We start from the raw sequence: 21,643 nt of genomic DNA on the forward strand, positions 1-21,643 counted from the left end.
GCAAATCAATATTTTTTGCGGTCTGCCCTACCCAAAATCAGCATTAGTTCAGCAGTTACGCTAATAAACACTGACCAACTGCAATTCATCACATCGTTTCCACTGCCTGGGACATATAAAATCCGTTACATTAATCCTAAACTTCAAAAACGAAAGAAATATCCCACAAACGTGAATGATTCTTAATACCGTGTATTTAAAATAATTACTGCAGCCCTACAGCAGAATGAAATGTTATCAACAAACAGGTACTAATGAATCATGAAAAGTAAAGAAGTCTGACCTTACAGATTCTTAGTCAGAAAATGCAATTTCCATTTTGAATTCGTTATATATGATGTCGCCCGCTCGAGTGGAGGGACCGGCATTACACTTTGGCGGAAAGCTTTTCATTTTGGTTTAACACCTAGTAGCATATTGTACATAAAGTCAGCCTATTCACATTGTAAATCGTATTTTCATCGATTCCTTAATGCACAAAAGATAGAGGAAAAATTGAAATCCAAGAAACCAGACCTACTCACCTCAGCGGGATCCTAGGACAAATTGAAATACCGTTTGGGCGCGGACTTCACCAACGTTCCAAAATCTGGCGGGAAGTCTCGTGAACCATTCTGAACCCAATGAACCACCCAACTCCTCGGAATACCAGGAAATTTTCGAAGCTTCTTTTCTGCTTCGAGCAGCAGATTGGTAAAGGAGAAATCTCATTGAGTCCCTTCGAATATCAATCATTAAGGAAATACCTTTCCCGATAATTCCATTAGTTAACAAAAGAGGTGAATGTAACGCTTAACAAGTTTATTCATTAATCAGTTGTTAGTTGAACGAGTTTAAGCAATTATAATGTTTTCCGTTAAAACAGATCATTTGAAAAATTTTGCAACCAATACATGAATCAATTGAGATACTTTATTAATAAAGTAATAATAAAAACAACCCTCGTGATTTAAGAAACACCGTCAATACAAACATCATGTATGAAATTCTGATACCCTTAAATTATATTGCGACCCCTTTAACTACACATGCAATCAAATAAAGATTATGAAATCTTTTACTTTTGTTTCTTTTATTATATGATACTGTAGGTTGATGAATTATATATAACTGCCTGCATTACATCATTTCATTATCTGTGTCATCTTGAGCTTAAGATTTGTGAACTATTAGAAATATAATTACCAAGTAGCTAATTCATAGCATTTCGAACCTGTTGTTTTTATGACGCGCGACACTAAATCGAGAAGCTTTAGTCTTCTAAAAGCATTAGATAGTCCGTCTACTGAGTTAAACAGATCTACAATAAAAGAAAATTATTATATACACTGACAATGGTTATCCTTAAAATTATACCTTTTTCTATTCTCTAACAGTTGGATTCCCATCTGGCGGGATAACTGCTGTAAATTTTCTTGGCTTCTCTTGATAAAGAATTGGGACCAAGATCTTGATTTACTCATCTGCAATAAAACATTAATGGTTGGTTTCTCCCCCAAATTTACATTAGCTTTACAAAAGGCTGAGTAACAGAGATTATTAAACTTAAGTAACAAAGGTGCTCGAATCAGATCTCCCCCCCACCACCACCCCCAACATCGCAAATCATTGTGATTATACCATGAACTATTTCTTTCTAATGAAATAAAAGAAATATGATAACAAAATTGGTAATACTTCTGTGCTATAGGCTTTGATTTACCCAAGAAGCATAAAAGAAGATTTGGAGAGATCGTATCAGTAATAGTCATCTTGTTTTAATTGACTTGGATACGAATCTTTTCCTAATTATATCAATGTTCTGACGGCTCATATGAACAAAACTAAGGCAATTTAAATGACATACACTGTCATTCTGGTATATTTCAGCATTTAACGGGGTTTTATCACGCCGGCTTGGAATGTAGAATCACTTTGCCCACATTTTTATACAAACTGTAAATATGATTCTCAGGTCCTCAGTTTGTATAAGATAATCTGAAATCCAATATAAGTCCCTTGATTTGTAAATGAAGTCTCACTACTTAGGGTAAATGTATATCATACGTGATTTAATCCGTGAAAAGACATATTTACGTGATAAGGTTCACATATTATGCCATAGATGATTAATATGGTTTACAAAACCCGCATGTACTAGATGTGGAGCCAACTATGTGAATGTATTGTTTGACTAAATTCTATATTTATGATTAATAGCCAATGATAAAGTTATCCTTATAACACGGATTTACATTTTCTCTGGCATTTGTTTGTGTCAACAGCAATGACTAATCTTCCGATACGTTCCTAAATTTTGTTTCGTGGTGTAATGCACATTTCTATGCGTTTATCATACATCAGGTTGTTTGATTCATGTTGTAAATCACCGTGTCATTTCTGCTGAAAGGGAAAACCAGTATTCCTCGGACAAAGGGATGTCGTCTGCAGTTCTGATATGGTATTATTAATAAAGTTTTGAAAATAAGTTTACCTATAGGGCCAGGCAAGGATTCAGATTCTATTAGAACGCAAGTTTGTCCATTTTATGATGCTATTTTTGAAGAAATTTAGCATTCAAAATAGTATTTGATTCCTTTGTAAGAGTTCTGTTTTGTCATCTATGGATTTTCGTCAGTGCCTGATCAACGAAGATGGCGGCGAACCTTGAAGAAGAGCAGTCTCTCCGGGAATGTGAGGCTTATGTACAACGCCATAATATTCAACAAATTTTGAAGGATGCCATCGTCAGTCTATGTGTTAGCAGACCAGATAACCCCATCGCCTTCCTCCGAGACTACTTTCATAAGCTGGATAGGGTGAGTGGGACATGGCCTTTTTCAACTCAACTTTGTTACCTTACACCTGCAAGTACTGTAGGATATGGGAAAACGATAATTATATTGTTTCACCAGTGTGATGATAACGATAAATGTCATTGATGTAATTGTTAATGAAACTCTGGAGGACGTAATCCTAGCTGGTAAAGCCAGCTATCCTTACGTTGATCAAATCATCACCAATGTCACGAGTTTTTATATTGATGTATTACATTTATGTTAGTGTGTACGTATTTTAAGCTGTCGTCCATCAAAAGCTCAGCTGTGCCACACCCAGGAATGAACGGTCCATGAAAACGTAATCACATACATTGCATATTTTGCCCCTTGATGAATTATAGATGAGTTATCGAGGGCAGGTCGTGGCGTGACGATTTCTTTTATGAACAGATATTATTGTACTGTCTGGTTGATTAGGAACCACCTTATTGATGTGTTTATTTCATGTAATCAAGTTGCAGTTTAAGATTTGTATGATTTGCTTAGAGAACATCACCAGCTGAAAGTAGGCCGGCCAACGTCAGCAGGGCTCCACGAAAGCAATGTCAGTCAGTAATCAGAATTCGATTCATTTAAACTGAAGTCAAACAAGACTAGACAGATGTAATGTTTCACTAGCTGTAGGAAGAATAGGAGGATGATAGGTGTTATTTATAGATAGTATGTTATGGTTATAGTAACTTTTAAGACAGTTGAAATTTTGTTACTGAAGGACTGGTCCAGTTATGTGACATTGAGTAGCAGTCAGTGGCTTGCTGTGAGGCATTGATATAGCTGGAATTGGACTTAGGATTTGCATTTAAGTCTGGGAGTGTGTTGAAATGGGAAAAAAAATCCAGTTACTGTCTACGTTTTCCCCATACTCGGTTATCTATACTCATATTGAAAATATAAATGATGATAATTTGTACCTTTGGTTTGTAGAAGACATTATGAATAAAGCCCAACAAAAGCAGTTGATGTCTTGTAAGAGTGAAATACCATTTTTGAGGTATTGATTTTAACTGGAGTATTATTGATTGCCATAATGTACTGTATGGAGAATAAGATATGGTCGTTGAAACCTGATTTGGATGATTAGCGTTAAATTTTTTAAATTAGCTCCATACTGGTGTTAGTTTTAAGTATGAACAGTGTTATGGAACTCTATACTCACGATCGTTTTTAATTCAAGCATCAGGAAATTTAAGAAAGTGTAGGATAATTTGTGTAAAAGTTGTAAAATATCAACATACATGATATAACTTCCAAAATTATTTTTGTCCCTTACTGGGAGTTGCACAGCCACACACTGCATCATCTGTTTCATGACATTTGATGCTGGTTAGCAGTGCATTTTCATGAGTGTGACTGGTAAAGTCCAAATTGAATACTGAATTTTAAGATTATTTTTGAATGCTGAGGAGATTAGGTGAGATATTCATTGATTTGTTTACAAGTGTTTTGCCTGTGGTACTTTTTCACTGATTAATGCCATAACTTCTCGGATATGCCTTTGTTGCATTATTTGATATTGTCAGTAGGAGAGATGAAGTAGTTCTCCACAGATAATTCTGTAATCACAAACAGTCGTATATAATCGTTTGAACATAAGTAGACATTTCATGTTACAATTTAGAGATGAAGCAGACTCTCACTTTATTCTGAATTAATGATTGATTGTAGGGAGGGCTATGACTGTTGAGAAAATTGGGCGTGATAAACATAAAAGTTGGTAGAATATTTCTAAATGATAAAGAAAAATTGATACTTTTAACCTAAAAGCAAAGTATCAGCATACCTCCAAGTTTGATTTTGCAGTTTAGTTCTGTGGTATTTTAAACCAGACCATAACGTCAATAAAATACTGTAGGGAAGAAATAGACGAGTATGTATTGAGAGAGGGTATGTCATGTATATTTATAGATAGAGTCGGCCTGAGAAGAAAATTGTTGGATAGACTAAGGAGACTGAAATTATTTGAACTGGCTTTTCTCTACTAAATGGACTAATCATGCACATTATGGTCCAGTTGTTTGCCTAAACATAAAAAGAACGTTATAGGTAAGGCAATTTATAAGAACAAGCAAGCTCTTATTAACTTAGATACATGCATTTTTGAAATTAGACTCGTTGCCTGCTGTGAAAAGGGTCTTGCTTATGATATATATAGTGTGAATGGGATTGTCTTCTTTAGGACGTCAGTTGCCCATGATGTTTCAGCAAAAATATAAAAAAATTTAAATGGTAATGCTACTCTATATCTTTTCATGTTGCTTCACATTTTCAAACATACATAATATCATACGTACTATCTCAGAAAGAGGAAGTCGGTCATCTCTGTTTGGTGTGAGATATGTATGGATGATTGTAAAGTACTTTTAAGTACACATTAATGGAATGATTTACCACTCAGAGCTCAAAGCCTTTGTAAATAAGTTGCAGTTTTGTGAAAACAAATCTTTCCTTGGGAACTTCATTGTGGAGGAAGAAAATTGTTCCAATGTTTTTCGGTTTTAAACAGTAATTTGATATTGAATAATTATTGTCTAAATTTGTTTTATTTTGTACTGCCAAGTTTGCTATATCATAATCTTTCTATTTTATATCAGCCTGTATTTAGATTTAATTCTGTATGATTTCAAGTTCAGTTCTAGCTTTTGAAAGTGATTTTATTGAGTATTTTAAATTGTATAATTTTTGTGCAGCTCTACTTCTCCTTGGCACCTTTTTACTCTGCATTATATGCAATATTCTGCCATATTTTTTTCCGTTAATGTTTTTACAAACATGGTCAGGTGTTAGGGACAGTATACTGTACACTGATAAGGATTAAAGCCATGGAGAACTGATGTAAGGTGTTAGTGGGTTACCTCTGTGTTTTTAGCTTGGGTTTTTAATTTTCTTGACATGTTTTCAATTTGATAAGATGACTTTTTTGTCATGTGTTTTAACTTGTGGTTTAACTATAGGAAATGCAGATTTTTGATAAAGAAGTAATGATTAGAAATACTCTTTACAGAATTAGATAACAGGCTTTGAGTATTCTCTCTCTCTCTCTCTCTCTCTCTCTCTCTCTCTCTCTCTCTCTCTCTCTCTCTCTCTCTCTCTCTCTTTTGATATGAGACTTGGGACAAGGGTAGTAGTGTAGTATATCTTGGAGCTTTTCTGACAACTTTCTGATGATAAAAGTAAGAATTATGATGCATTATCATTAAGTTGCTTTAGTGTGGTTTTGAAATCTTGTTACATTTGTTACAACAATTTTCCACTGATTTCACTTAATGGAACATCTCTTGTTCTCTGATTTCAGACACTCTTCATACTTTTGTTGTGCAGTAAAAAGTGATGTCTTTTGAAAGTTACATTTAGGATCTGGGTTTTTTTTTTTAATATATGAGTATAGATACGTGTTCTCACTAAAATCTTGAGAGTTTTCATTGATAAAGGTGTATTCTTAAAGTATTCCTACACTAAAAGTTATAAATGGTTTCATGATTCACACTTAAATTGTAAGAAACTCTGAAAAATAACATATTGTGGCTTCACTGTGAAAGTGCATTTATAAAGTCAGCATCTAAAATACACTTGGATCTTATGGTAATGCTAGAATTATGAATTCAGTAGCTTGTTTTACGTTAGATTGTACATGATTACAAGTGTTTGAACTGTAGAAATCCTAACACTCTGTTACCTCATGTAGGTTTTGTATCTTGCTTTATATAAAATACTGTAGATGCCTTATGGCTTGCCACTGTGTGTTTAGAATTATGAATGATAGAGTTATTGTTCCATAACCAGTATGCTTCACTTCTAGTTTCCTCCATATTAGGAAAAACGTCACCCCATATGTACATAGATATGGTCTTATGCAGTACTTTAGATATGTACGTTTTGTAGTTTTTTAAGCATAAGATTTTCCTTTCAGCATGACTTCCTTTCATAGCATTTAGGTATATCAAATTAACTGTGAAATGTGCTGATATGAGAAGTATCTTCAATATCTTCTCAAACTACAATGAGATTTTTGCTGATGGAGTCAACATGGCTTTCTGTACCTCAAACTCCTGTCATCACTGCATCATGGATTGTATTTTATCTCTTTACATTCCTTGTAGATCTAAAGCAGTTGGTTTAAGTCTTACAAAAAGTCCTCCGCACTTCATTTAATTGCAAAGTTTCTCACTTTACAGTCTCGCTGTGTACTACATCTCTGTTTTCTTCTACCACTTTTATCATCCTGGACCAGTTCTTGATGAAGGATTCAAGACCGCATTTGTGTTTCATCTCACTTCGTGAGGAAGGCTGAAGGTACTTCCTCTCGCTGCTTTGTAATTGGCAGCAGATGATTGATGGTATCTGTATAATTTCACTCTAGAAACCACTTGTTCCTTTACTTCAGACTTTTGCAAGCAAGTGAGCGAGTAAGTTCAGCAGATGAAGCACCACATACATAACTGCAGTACGAAGTTATCATTCACCCGTTGAAGGTTGAGAGTTAAATCTTATCTTTGCCATGTTTGGTTTATTGTCAGTAACAAAACTACTAACTCTGCATGCAGATTTATCTCACACATTCTTGCTGCATTATTTGTCATTTTTTAATGAAATGGCATTTGCATATGACATGAAAAGTCAAGTGTGTCTGCAAGTAAAATTTCATGCATATGACCAGAAATACAGTGCCTACAAGAAATTTTTAAACTGTTACTTACCAGAGAAAGACATACTGTATTGTTGGTTCCCATGCTCATTGCTCCATACCAGCTATTGCCATGCTTGCAGTCAAACTGTCAAGTTTCTTGGTAACATTCTTTTGAAATTAAAGTGCATATGTAATAAGTTGTTTATCACCAATGTCAAGCTGCCGTGATGGTTGATATTCTGCCTCATTCAGTTTAAGATGGTGAAATTATACATCATGAAAAGGGAATTTGTGGCAGTTAAAGACTTAGCCTCTTTGGGATTTCTTTTTTAGGTCAGAGAGAACCCAAGTACAGTAATAAAGAGTTAAGAAACAAATTAAAAACTTCCCTAAACTTCCATAAACTGCTGGTGAGCCTGACTGCTACCTCATTCATTTTATGGCTTTGAAGCACTAATTGATTTGGCCATAAACAGCAGCTACCCAGGGTTGTACTACCATCCTGACCTGAGAGTGCTGAAGTGATATTTGGAATGATTTTACAAACCATGTTAAAGTTGCTGGTCTTACTTTGTCTTTCTAATCAAGTTAGACCTAGTTTCTTTTCCCTGCATTCACCATGCTCCTATCCTCTTTTTTGTTATTTCTTGACTCTTATTTCCTCACCCATTTCATATAAAAATGTTTTGATATATTTTCATGTTTCTTTTGTGCCTGTTTTATCATTTTTAAGGCCTGGGCATGATGAGGTCTTCTGTTTGTGATTGGAGCCTTTATCATATTTTATTTTTACTAAATATTTATAAGTCTGATGCCCAAAAGGCTGTTTTCTTGATGATATGCTAGGTTCTCATGTTAGCACCAATATGTCTGATATGCCATTTTCTTGTGAAAATACTGTAGTTGCTTTATCATGATTTGTTGTTCTTGATAGCCATAGGTTTTGCATCTTACCATCATGGGTCTACTGTTCCTAGATTGAAAATCTGATAGGAATTTATTTAGATACTTTCTGGCTATGTTGTGTAAAGTTTCATAGACATTTTTTAAAATTTGTAACTGCCTTTCTTGCCATACTGAGTTAGTGTCAGGGACAAACAAATTGTGTCCTCATTTGCACACATCATATCTTTAGCTGTTATGCCAGTATAATGTTTTGAAACCAGAGCCCACCATCCACAGCAAGGCCACACAGAGTATTCCATAGTTTATCTTGCCTTTTTCTGTTGTTCTGGTTCAGCCCATTTGACAGCTGATTTCTCCCGTGTACTGTATTGATCCAATTCATTCTGCCCAATGAATGCTTATTTTCCTCCTCATTGTTTAGGCTTTGATACCCTAAAGCCTCCTTCACCCCATCCTTTCATTTCCTTCTCAGCCTCTACCTCCCCTCTTGCTCACTCCACTTCTGACACAAATCCTCTTTGTCAATCAGTCTTTGCACATCTCCATTTGCCTGAACCACTTCAACACACCCTCCTTGGCCTTCTCAGTCTGACTGTGTTTGCTACCAAATTTCTTTGTGATATTGTCATTCCTCTTGTGATCAACCCACCGTACAGCACCTATTGTCCTCAGGCATTTAATTTCCTACCCATGTGCTTACTTCAAACAAATAGTACTTATTTGTGCTCTTATAGATACTAACTTATTCCACACACTCTTTAATGCACTCACTTACTAAGCCTTGCCTCTTCCACCCAAGAATCCATTTGCCGTCAAGTTCATTCCCTGATACCTAAAGTACTCTGCTTTCTTTATCCCATGCCTAATCATCCTCCTGCACTTCATAACACCTCTTTGTGCTCAAGTTTACTCTGAACGGCTTACTTTCATTCACATTCCCAAAGCTTGACACCAGCTTCAGGAGTTTATGTTGAAAGTCTTGCTAAGAGCTGTTTCATCTTTATTTCATCTTTAAACAGCAAATATTCGTTTTCCATGCTAAAATTCCTCTACTGTAGACCTACCCTGCATTTACATGTTTGAGTTCCTCATCCGTGAACATTTTTAGCCATGATGGCATCACGTTTTTAATGTAAACCAGCTTCATCTAAAATGTCCATTAATTTTTGTAAGTTTCTGATCTAGCTGGACTCCCCATTTAGACAGCTTGCATGCTTTGTGAATTGCCTAAAGCCATGTGTAAGAACTGACTTGTTGATAGCTCCTTGTTCCTGATTGATTTTATCAACTTTTCTCTTGTTCCTTGATAAAGTTCATAGATGTGTAGTGTTGGAGCCCATCTACATAACAGACAACATAGGACAAACATTTTAGGAGTTAAAAAACAATAAAATTTAAAGCAGTGAATATGAATATGCTGTAATGTTAGCTTTCTTTTACCTGGTGAACTTTTATAGAATAAGGCCATGTTAAACTTTTGATGGAATTCCATTAGATTTACAGCCCTGTTAGAAATGGCCTAAGGGTAAGGTACAAGAAGTGTGGGAAGTACAGTAACTAGATGTTGCCCCAAAAATGATGAATTATGAAAAAATTCTCTTTGGTTACCTATGATGAAAAATGTGTTTCAGATGTATTATTAATGAACATGAAAAGAACCTATTCATGGGATTCTGTTAAGATTATCAAATGAGTATATTTGATTTGTAGCATGAAGTATGTACTCCTCCTGGGAGAAGTTTTAGTAAAACTTTTGTATGCTTCAAATATATTAATCCTGAATTATGTTAAAAAGATAAGAATTATTATGATAGTAATGATAAAGATGATAATCATTATTATTATGATAAGATTATTTTCATTTTATATTGATAACCATTGCTCTATGGTCAAAGGCAATGCTTGTTCCCATGTATAGAGTTAAAGATTTAAAGAATTCGTATGTAACAGGTTTGCTATCATTTGCATGTAAGGACCCACAACTCTTAGTGAGAGATGAACAAGGAGGATTTAGGGTAGAAAGACTTGGAGAAGCTTTGATTCTTTGTAGTGTGGTTGGAAGTCTGTTCCATTCTGTAAAGATTTTTGGGAATAAGTTCATGCATTTTTGAGAATAATTGGTAATGCTAGCGAGTGATGTATTATGAATTAAGATATACATCAGGGCTGTTAAATGTTGTTTTGGTTATTATTATGTGGATCAAGCAGTACATGATTGTCTTTTTATGCTAACTTACAGTGGCAAAAAAGGAAAAATACTCCTTAGGTGCTCTGAAAATGATGCTCTTGTGTCTTATGAGGAAGAGGACTGAATGAGCAAGTGAGAAACCTTTTAGAGCAAGGATTGTATTAGAAGTATTCATGGTATTGAGTGTTGTATTTATGTATCGAAAGTATTTTCTACATGAAAGTTGATTGGGAATTGCAAATCTCATTTGATGACAGTATTATGTTCAGAGTGAGTACTCATGAAGTAATTTAGTTGGTGTAAGAAGTTGACTGTTTTTCACTCTGCACTGAATTTGAGGATATGTAACAACACATTGTAGGTTTTCTGCATATGATGTAAATGAGAAAGGTTGGACAGAATGATAAAGGAAAGGATATTTTTTTGATTAGCTGAAAGCACAAGGACATGGAACAGTTTTTTGCTTTATTGTTGGATATTTGGTTACACAAATACCTTATATGAATGAACATGAAAACTGCCTGGGGCTATGCTTGCCCTGGTACAAACCCTGTTCATTATAAGTGCAAAACTGAACATGAGACTTCTAGCATGATAGCTTCAAGAAAAATGGAGAATATTAAGCTATCAAGATTGGAGGTTTATTACTTGATGTGAAACAATAGTAAATATTAGATATTTAGAAAGGGATATTATTTAATTGAGGTTATTCAGTAATAGCAGAGATGACTGTGAATATAGATGACAGCAAAGGAGTAATTTATGCAGACATTGAAGTAATAAGATAAAGTAACATAACTCTAACATGAAATCTTTTATAGGAAAATAGAACATGAAAAATATCGGGGAGTATAAAAGACTGGTCATATAAATTTTTTTGTCACTCATAGGAAAACTTCATTTGGCTTGCAAGATATTGAAATAAATTTTCATAAAAGATAACCTTAATGAAATATATATTGATTATAGAAAGATTTATATTTATGAAATGCTGTTAAACATGAAAGATTCACTGATAGTTTTTATTATAGGTGTGATTTTTCATTTGAACTGTTTTAGTTTTTTTGAAAACATTCAGTAAAAGTATCTGAATTTGTATTATTGGGGACTAAATTTTTTTTTGTGCATTTGTATGGAATTTCTCTATTACAAAAAAGAGGGCTTACATCGACAGACTATCTGTGCCAATTTTCATAAGTTTTACACAGCTTCAGAAAAAAGACAGACATATAAACATAAATTGTGTGAGAGTGACTTATTAATTCATTATGTTTCTTGTAGAAACATTAAGGAATGAGGAAAATGAGTAAAGTGTTTCTGAGAATTGCAAGCTAGGCTAGTTGTTAATTGAAATGAACTTGACATATCAGATATATGAAATCTTCATTAATGTGCTTTGGAAATCTTGCACTTGCAACATACAAATGTGAGTATTTGCTTTTATCTCATAGGCTTGATGCTGTACAACAGGAAAACTCATAAGGTACCTCTTTTACATTGCTTATTGTTGATATATTCTTTAGGCTCCTTCCTCAGTTCATTAGTCGTTAACATTAATCTTCACACTTTCCTTTTGCTAACCTTCGGTCTTCTTGCATTTGTTATCACCTATTTCAAGTATATGCAGAGCCATTTGTTCCCCATTTCATCTCTTGGCATTATTTAATATTCCTCTCTATTTCATTTTCAGGTGAGTGTTATCAAGTTCTCGGTAAAGTGGAAGAGATTTCATGGTAAGACATTGATTATTATCTCTCTGCCTGTGAGGCTCATTATTACCAGCCTTGCTTATTTAGCTTTGTTGATGAGATGGTGGTATTGGTTTCCACAAGGAGTTGTAAATGTATTACTGTTGTCTGGCTGGGACACTATGTAGTAACTTTTTGCACCAGTTAGCCTCTCCATAAGACTGAATTTTACTTATGACCATTTTTTTTGCCAAGTATGCAAAATATTTAATATACATGTTTAAAATGGGGATATGTTATGTAGATCAGACATCTCTGCACACTGGTGACTAGAGTATGGCTGTATGTATAAGATCCTCCCAATACTTCATCTTGCTTGGCACTCATTTCTGTGCACCAGCTTTACTTCACCCTTCCCACCCAAACCACTCCATAACTAACCACTGACCCACCAAACACTGAATATGATTAAAAAACTTACCCATGCTTCTTATTTAGTAACCTCAACTTAAAACTGCTAACAATTATAACACTGACAAAACACAGTCATGCTGAAATAACTTGACAAGCACTGAACAGCTGACCTCCCAACTCATTCTTAAATTCCACCCCTACAAGCAAACACTCATCAGAAACCACACCTCCCTGATAAATATGAGTCAAACTCTCTCAAGCTCCGCACATCACTAACCACTTCAACACTACAAACACTATTTCAGAATATCCCAAGACCTTTCATACTTGTGATGCATTTGCTTTAAAGATTATACTTACTCCTTAGTTCCTCTGCTTTTTTTGCATATAGGCACGGACACGCATCATATCACAACCCTTTATAACCTATGGTATCAATGGGTGAATGTGACCAGCTTCCTGAGTGCTGCTGGAGCCTCAGAAAGATAAAAGGGACTCCTTGGGTAGGAATTAACTATGCACATATATATGGTGTTACTAGACTCCTCCTGCTAGAGGTTATACCACAAGTGAAAAGTCACCTTTGATGATGTGTCACTTAGCATACTGACTTGTCAAAGAACTTCACTCTCTAGAGGAGTTGATATTTTCTTGCTGCTGGGAGAAGCATGACCTTGGGCTGCAAGAGACTCTTTCTTAGAAATTTTTTTATGGTTAGATATAAAGGAAATACCCATAGTTTATGATTCTACTATATATCCCTACGATCCCTTCTCCAGTGGTCCCTGCAGGCTTAAAGCTAATCCAATAATCAGTAGCAAGGAAAGGATTAACTCCTTTAGAGTGAAAAGTTCTTTGATGAAATTGTAGAATTGCACTAATGATACTACCATGATGAAGGTGACTCCTCACTTGCAGCATAACTGCAAGCAGGACTGACCAGACTATGCCTGTTCTCTTTACTAGGTGTGTGGCAGCATTGAAGCAGTTATTTTGAGAAAGTTCCCGTATGATCAATGGGTTTGAATTGCCATGTTATTTATGGAGAAAGGGATGATTAACTGAAAATTCTGTTTTCTGTGCTGGTGAATGGGAAATATTAGCATTTATAAGATAATGCATGGTAGCTTATATATATGTTTCTTTTAGTGTGTCATTGTACATCAAATACTGTAGTATATTTTCACAAAAGAAAAAATAGCAAATATTCATATGACAGAATTTATAAATCAGACTGATTTTATTACTTCTAATTTTGTATGTAGGGTTTCCATTAAAGATTCCAGTGTCTTCGACCGTTCCAACGTGTGTGTGATTACTATTTGTGTGATACGGAAAGTTCTACACTCTTGCTGCCCAGCCCCTTAACCTTGTGTGTATGTATCGTGTCTTTACCCCGCTGTATGTACACACACACACACACTAGCCTAAGTCAGGTTCCCATTTTTTATGTTCCTATGGGAGGATGAACACCAAGGTTGGGTGTAGGCCGATGCCACATCCATGATTCAGGCTCATGGGGGTCGGATTTTGGGCTACTTTCAGCTGATAGATGGTCAGCACGTGTGTGTGTGTGTGTTGGGGAAATAGCAAGCGCGATTTTGGGCAATTTGTTCCCAAGTGGGGCATGAGTATGAAAATGATTGAGGAACTTGCCCTCCCAGTTGTTTAATGATTGTCATCTCAGTGGTACTGACTAGTGGAGGTAGAATTGCAGGTCTTGGTCCTGCCAGAATGACCTCTTTATTAGAATAACTTTTAGAAATTCGCGGTAATACCAGTGTAAAAAAAAAATAGTAACTAAAGAAATTATTTTCTTTCACCATTTGCATCCCTTATCTAATACGTACGAAGGTAAAGTACAGGTTATTGAAACGTTTATGATCTGCTGTTTGTCCGAAAACAGATAGTGAGTGCGTTCGGCAGGTTTATTGCGTAGGACAACTCTGTGATTCCAAAATGAATTTGACGTCATATTGGTTCGAGGTAGGGTTCGAACCGAATTTTGACGGCTTTTTTTTTTTATGAAAACTTCGTACTGGATTGAATCATTGTTGTGTTCATCTTTGTTTTTATTGTCCTCTTTACCATTGTGGAGGTGGAGTAGGCGACACGGGTCTTACAGCTTGGCTTCAGCACGTTTAACAGGCTTTGTGGATCCACTCATTCGTGTGCAGTTTTCTGGTTTCGTTTCTCAAAGGTAAAAACTTCCGTCTTCCAGTTATTGTATATACGGACCATCTAGGAGTGTATTTTATTGCCGAAATCTTATAATGTATTTCGATGGGTAATTTGCGATGAAGAATCTTGATTATATCCGCTTATATGGTACACGATGCGCAAGACATATGGATGTGATAGATCGGGTGGAGGATTACAAATATTTATTTTTTTGTTGAATTATTAATGAAACTTGTCACACATGGTGTTAGAAAAGCTGGTAACTTGTATAAGTCAGTAGTCCAGTTCTCTTGTTCCCGTGGGTATACATTTTGTGTCCGATTTCATGTATTATCTTTTGTGTAGTAATACAACATAAGTGTTATTTGGTTAGTAAATACATGCCAGCTTGGTATTACGACTCTCATGTTTTTACGTTTTTTTTTTTATATATATTGCCATGCAAATAACTGTGTGGATTGCGCTTCTTACTGTAATCACCAACATTGTATAAACGCATCTGACCTGGGTAATAACAAGTGGAAGTTATGGGCGAATACAGATATAATAACATGCAGGATTGAATTGACATATTTAGAATGATTTTCACCTGTGGTTCGAGTGTAAGAACGCTTATCGTTGAGTGGGTTTATTTTCCTAAGAATTCGTCATGTATCATGTATGAGTTGAAGGTTTGCATCATCAAGTCACCTCGCTCTAATCCTAAGGTGTTCGTCATTAATACTGTACGTCATAACGCGCGTCAGAATAAGATATTGTTCCATGTATGATCTCAAGTCAGGTATTATTAGTACGTTCCCGTTTGATTTAATTGATGTTTGATATCACGGCCGGCACGAAATGTAGGAACCACCAGTCCAATAGGATATCTGGCGGCCATAATATTTGACGACCATATAAACCCCACAAAAATACGACGTTACGATCCCTGAGGTATGATACCTTGACCTTGACAGCGGAAGGGCCAGGATATCACGCCCTAGGGTCGTACCGTCGTGCACCAAGGCCGTACCATCGTCCTTGAAGATCACATCATCGTGTTCAAGAAATTTATATCTAGCTCATGGATTATATATATATATATATATATATATATATATATATATATATATATATATTATATATATATATATTATATATATATTATATATATATATGGCCATCACATGACGCACTTCGTGTGGCTTCCTGGTGAGGCATTGTTAACCGGGTTAGGTTCGGTTATCATCCCACCCCTCCCTAGCGTACTTGCTACTAATATCAATTTTGTCTTTGGAGCAGCGCGTGTGCTGGCAAGACGTTTGTAAGAACACGGGACACTCGGTTCGTGTGTGGTAACAATTGCGTAATTGCAAATTGAATGTAAGAGAGAGAGAGAGAGAGAGAGAGAGAGAGAGAGAGAGAGAGAGAGAGAGAGAGAGAGGTGGGGAGGATTTGACGAGTCTCCAGGGAGCCATCAGACCAGCCAGTCAGCTGGGCGGACGGGGACCAACGCCGCCGCAGGGAACCACCCTGCCACGCCCGAAACCCCGGCGGCTCTGCCGTCATGTTCCGTTTAGATGGGGGAGGCGGGGTGTGTGACTGTGGGGCGTGTCAAGGGTGGGGTTAGGGGGGTGGATACTGAAGGTGTGTTGGTGTGGCGGGCATATGGGAGAGGGTTGTCATAACGTATTTGTAATTATGTATCTTTACGCGGAGGGTTCTACACTTGTGGTACCCCCCATTCCTCGACCTTTCCCATTTCTTACAGCGTGTTTGTATTTATATATGTTAGGTAGCTGCCTGCTAGTGGTTACCACTCGAGCAGGAGTTCACTCTCGAGGAGGCTGTATGGACGGAAAGGAGTGCAGTTTCGCTGAGGACCACTTACTAAAGGAGTCCGTCATTTCCCAGCTGTGTGAAGTGAAGCATTGAGGTTGTACTTCACATAGACTTATATATATATATATATATATATATATATATATATATATATATATATATATATATATATATATATATATATATATATATAAGTAAATGTATGTATCCGTCCGTATACATATTAATGTTCGTATACACACTTCTGTGCTTTGTGTGTGTATGTCTGACTGATAATATCATTAGTAATGTACATTTCATGTGATGATAAGTAAGGTGTGAATCAAGATAACAGTTGCATGTGGAGTTGAGGAGGAGGGAGGGGGGGGGGGCATAATAACCCGTGGTGCGACAGGTGCCGACCCTGGAACATGCCTGTTGCGTGTTTCATGTCAGGGTCAATAGGTCAGGAGGTAGGTCGCCAGCTATCTTGAGGTGTGGCTGGGCGGGGTCGGGGGGGGGGGGGATGGTCCTCATGAGGTGGATGTTGGGGGTAGAGGATTGGCAGTTATTGAGGTGGGACGTGATAGCACACTGTTTGGTTTTAGTGTTTTTTGTTTGTTTTTTGTTTTTAGCCGGGGGGGATCAAGATCGGTGCGCGTTTGGTCCATACTCGTTAGTATGATGTCACCAAGAAGTCGTGACCATTTTTAATGAAGGGTTGTTGTTGTTGTTGTTGTTGGCGACAGGTGGTTTGGGGTGGGGGTTGGAAAAGGAGGAAGGAAGGAGGAGTGTTGTATATTGCGTGATGAGAGCCATCACGGGCACTCGTCACGTCTTGGCATTGATCTAGCGATGACAAGGTGTGTGGCTTAGACAAGGTTAACGTTGGCTGCCTTGGACGTGAGGAGGTGGAGGGTGTCTAGTTGTTTGAGGGGAAGTCGTGCAGGCCTAGTGGTTGGTAATTGTTGGGGTTTGTGAGTGTAGCGTACTGCAAGGTTTGATGGTTGAGTTGTTGACCGTTTTAAGCATGACGGTTTAAGACCCGAAGGTATGAAGGCCAGCCTATCGTAAACAAAGGTTGGTATATAGGTTGTTCGTAAGCGTACTCAGGGTTCGTCCCCGTCGCGCTCAAGGCTCGTGCTGTCGTGCTCGGGGAACGTACCATTAGGGCTCATTGTCCGTTCCTTCGTGTTCCTTCGTGTTAAAGGTTCGAACCGTTCGTACCGTCGTGCTCACGGACAGTTCCATCGTGCTCAGGTATTGCAGCGTTCGTACCGTCTAGCTCAAGGACCGTTCCGTCGTGGTCAAGGATCGTTCCGTCTTGCTCTGGGGGTTAAATACACGAATATACTCAGTAACTGTGTTGAAGTAGGATCATTATGTAGTTACTGGTGGTAGAAGGGAAGTCATAATTGCCTTCCAACAAGGAACTTTTCTCCCATTTTCCCCAAAGCACATTAGGTGCCTCTCTCTCCTGGGCCGGGGCTAGTCTGTTTCTGTGCTCCTTGATTCTGTCTTTTAAACAGACAGACGAAACAATGAGTTTCTGTACAGTAATTACAGACATTATAAACGTTAGATTATATATATATATATATATATATATATATATATATATATATATATATATATATATATATATGATATAGATATTTAAATGAAAGGCAGTTTCCTTACGTTTCAGTTTGCCGCAAGGTAACTTGGACTCTGCCAAAATTTTAAAGAAAAACTAGAAGATCGCCTGACACTGCAGTTAACGTAGTACAGGTGTGCATCACGCGAGTGCTATCGATTAAAATTGTACTTGACACATCTGTGGATAGTTTTATGTGATATTTATTCATTTGGAGGGAGTAATATTAAAGGTATGTGTATTTTTCTGTTTCGACGCAGACGTTGCTAAGTTCGGGTTGCGCGAATTAAACTTAACATTAGGCCGAATCTCTTCTGCAGGGTTTAAGCAGTTAATTACATGCCCGTTTGGCTGTGCGCACAGTGGGAGCGTGCGTGGATTTAAGGATCACCTTGAACGCTCGGAGGAGGCCTTCTATAATGTTTTTTTCAATGGTTGTGTTGTATGTAACGTGAAGTTGACGGGGCTCTCATGACCCTGGCCAGTCGATAGGCCTAAAGCCGACGTAGCCAGCCAACCGACCGACCGACCGCCCGCCCTTGGCATTGGTAAGGCTTGGATGTTTACCTTGGTCGCTGGTTGATGGTTATTATTGTTGCTCGTGTGTGTCTGTGTGTGTGTGTGTGTGAGAGAGAGATAGAGAGAGAGAGAGAGAGAGAGAGAGAGAGAGAGAGAGAGAGAGAGAGAGAGAGAGAGAGAGAGAGAGAGAAATTTAATCAAACTCTGGCGGATATATATATATATATATATATATATATATATATATATATATATATATATATATATATATATATATTATATAGTGCGTGTCGATCGAATGTGTGTGAATGTGTTTGCCTACACGTCATTTGATTTGTGGATGTGAATGTATGGTTATTCATTATGTAACCGATTAAGCTTTTGGAACTCCCTGCCCTCTCTATGTCTTTCCCAATAACTGTGACCTGGCACATTTGAAAAGACAGGTTTTTCACTTCCAAAGTTCGTAAATGCTTTCCCTGGACAATCTCTTCTTTTTCCCTTTCATAATCCTTTCCATATTTCAATTAAGGCCCGGCCTTGATGTGGACTTTCGTCCATGACTGAAGCCTCCAACGTTAGAAAAAAAAAACCGAGTTCGGCATATGAAATCCGATGGTATATCTTTCGGGGATTTTGTTGCGTTTGATTTTGAAATTGGAATCGGCTGATTTTGAGGGCAGATTTTGTCTTGTTCGCACTACTGCACATAAAGGGTCAGGGTTGTTGGGCTTGACATTTATCATTGGCAGATCTCTCTCATGGCACTATTGTGGATGACTGGGTCGCCACATCTTTGCTGCTAACTGCTGTACCACTTGTGTGAAATTAATGTATCCCCCGTGAGCACGACGGGTACAACCCCCCGGAGTACGTCATTAAGATCCTTGAGCACGACGGTTACAACCCTCCGGAGTACGACATTAAGATCCTTGAGCACGACGGGTACAACCCCCGAGTATGACATTAAGATCCTTGAGCACGACGGTTACAACCCCCTGAGTACGTCATTAAGATCCTTGAGCACGACGGTTACAACCCCCCGGAGTACGACATGAAGATCCTTGAGCACGACGGTGGGTCCCATGTTTACATCTGGTGCGACCACCACTAGCTGGAATTTAGATTGCGACGACGGTGTGACGGCTTGGCATCGTACGTCTTTTGACGTGAGTTTTAAGGGTCATGTCAGTGGAAAGGCCATCTTACTCTCTGAATTTCTTTGAAGGTGTTTGATATTGTTAGTTACTAAGGTTCTGGCCTGTGGAAGCACTCCGAGGGAATAGTAGCGGTTATTAGATAACACAGATCCTTGATCATGTAATTTGGTTTCGATATTAATGACCGATCAAAAAGATTGTGGGAAAAGGAACTCCACGCGGTGGGGGGAGAGTGTGGGGAAAGAGGGATGTGTGTTTAGACTCTTCAAATAGGCGGGCGGTTGCAGAATCATCGCTGGAGATTGAAAATAGCTTGTAGGATGGAAAGCTCCCTTGTTTTCCTCAGTCCTCAATGATGTGATCAGTTTGAATGCATTTAATCGTGATGAAGCAATTCAAACCAAATTAATCTCCGGTGACGTTAAAGGCTGAATTCAATATGTCGGAGTCGGGGTGATTTCAGTGTCCATTTACTCTGTAAATAACCAAACACAGTCGCCATTTTATTTCTCTCGTTTGTTTTAATTATTTTATTTGATATCATTTAGTATTTCAATAAAAGTTTTGTTTGTTTTTAGTATTGTTGCTTGAAGAGTGCTTTTGTTTGTAGTTTGGTTGACGGAGTTTTGTTTTTGTTTATTGTCTTTGAAATCGATTGAAGGTTGTTTTTTGTTTGTAGATGGTATTATGTTGATTGAAAAGTTCTTTTGTTTGTGTTTGCTTCCTTTAAGTTGAATGTCTATTGCTTTTCTATGTATCAGTATCCGATGAAAATGCTCTTGGATTTTGTAAACCTAATGTTTAATGGAACTTTCACTTTTGTAAATGCAAGGCAACAACACACTATCCATATTGCTTCTAATGTAAGTTCAAGAACAGAAACTAGTGACTTTTTTTTTCTAGGTGCGAAAGTATGTAGGTCAGTGAGAGAAATGATGTACTATTTTCCATTATTAGATATCATTAATAAAGAAATGATTATAGTTGCTATGAAATATATTTTGACAAGGGGTGTGATCATTGTGGTGGGGATGGGGGAAGTGGGTGGGGTTGGTTTTGGGGGTGGGGGGTTTATGTGTCACCACCTGGAGTGTTGCAGATGAGATATAGTTACCTTGAAGCAGTGGATGGTAACCTTGAAGCAAGTGGAACACTTAGGGCCCGAGGGTGACACACGAAATCCCCAGCTGGGAGTGGAGTTTGACACGTGGATTTGGCTTCGTCTGCCGGAGATTGGAAAATGGATTAACTTAGTCAGTAGTGGAGATTGGTACGTGGATTAGCCGATTAACTTTGTCAGCCGGTAGTGGAGATTGGTACGTGGATTAGCTATGTCAGCTGATAGTGAAGATTGGTACGTGGAGGGTAGCCTTGTCATTCAATTAACGTAATTACTGGTTGACATTAAGAAATACTTGGGGCAGCAAGTTTTTTTTCTTTTTTTTTTTTAGGTCACTCTCAAAGGAGAGATCGTTAATGAATGCCTTATATATCTTAATGAAATTTGTGAATATGTTGGTGATTAAGATAATTGGAATTTGATTGCATATGCTGCCGCCACCCCCCCCCCCCCCCTTGACAATATTTATTTTCTTTCGGCTCTAAATATTCATTTTAATTCAACTCTGAACAGTTTTGAGTCTCACAGGGTTATTACAGAAAAAAAAAATGTAGCTTTTGTGAAACTTTGCACATAACTAATATGATG

General features: G+C 37.4%; 1 protein-coding gene across 1 annotated transcript in view; it reads left to right on the forward strand.

Moving 5' to 3' along the window:
- The first annotated feature begins 2,612 nt into the window (after positions 1 to 2,612).
- Positions 2,613 to 21,643, forward strand: part of Pka-R1 (protein kinase, cAMP-dependent, regulatory subunit type 1) — a 101,741-nt gene continuing 82,710 nt past the window's right edge. Inside the window, exon 1 of the mRNA XM_071694821.1 lies at positions 2,613 to 2,798. Within this exon, the coding sequence (XP_071550922.1) occupies positions 2,634 to 2,798 (165 nt within the window). The 5' untranslated portion in view covers positions 2,613 to 2,633. The remainder of the gene's footprint in view (positions 2,799 to 21,643) is intronic.

The sequence above is a fragment of the Panulirus ornatus genome, chromosome 57 (genome assembly GCF_036320965.1).
Source record: "Panulirus ornatus isolate Po-2019 chromosome 57, ASM3632096v1, whole genome shotgun sequence".
NCBI lineage: Eukaryota > Metazoa > Arthropoda > Malacostraca > Decapoda > Palinuridae > Panulirus > Panulirus ornatus.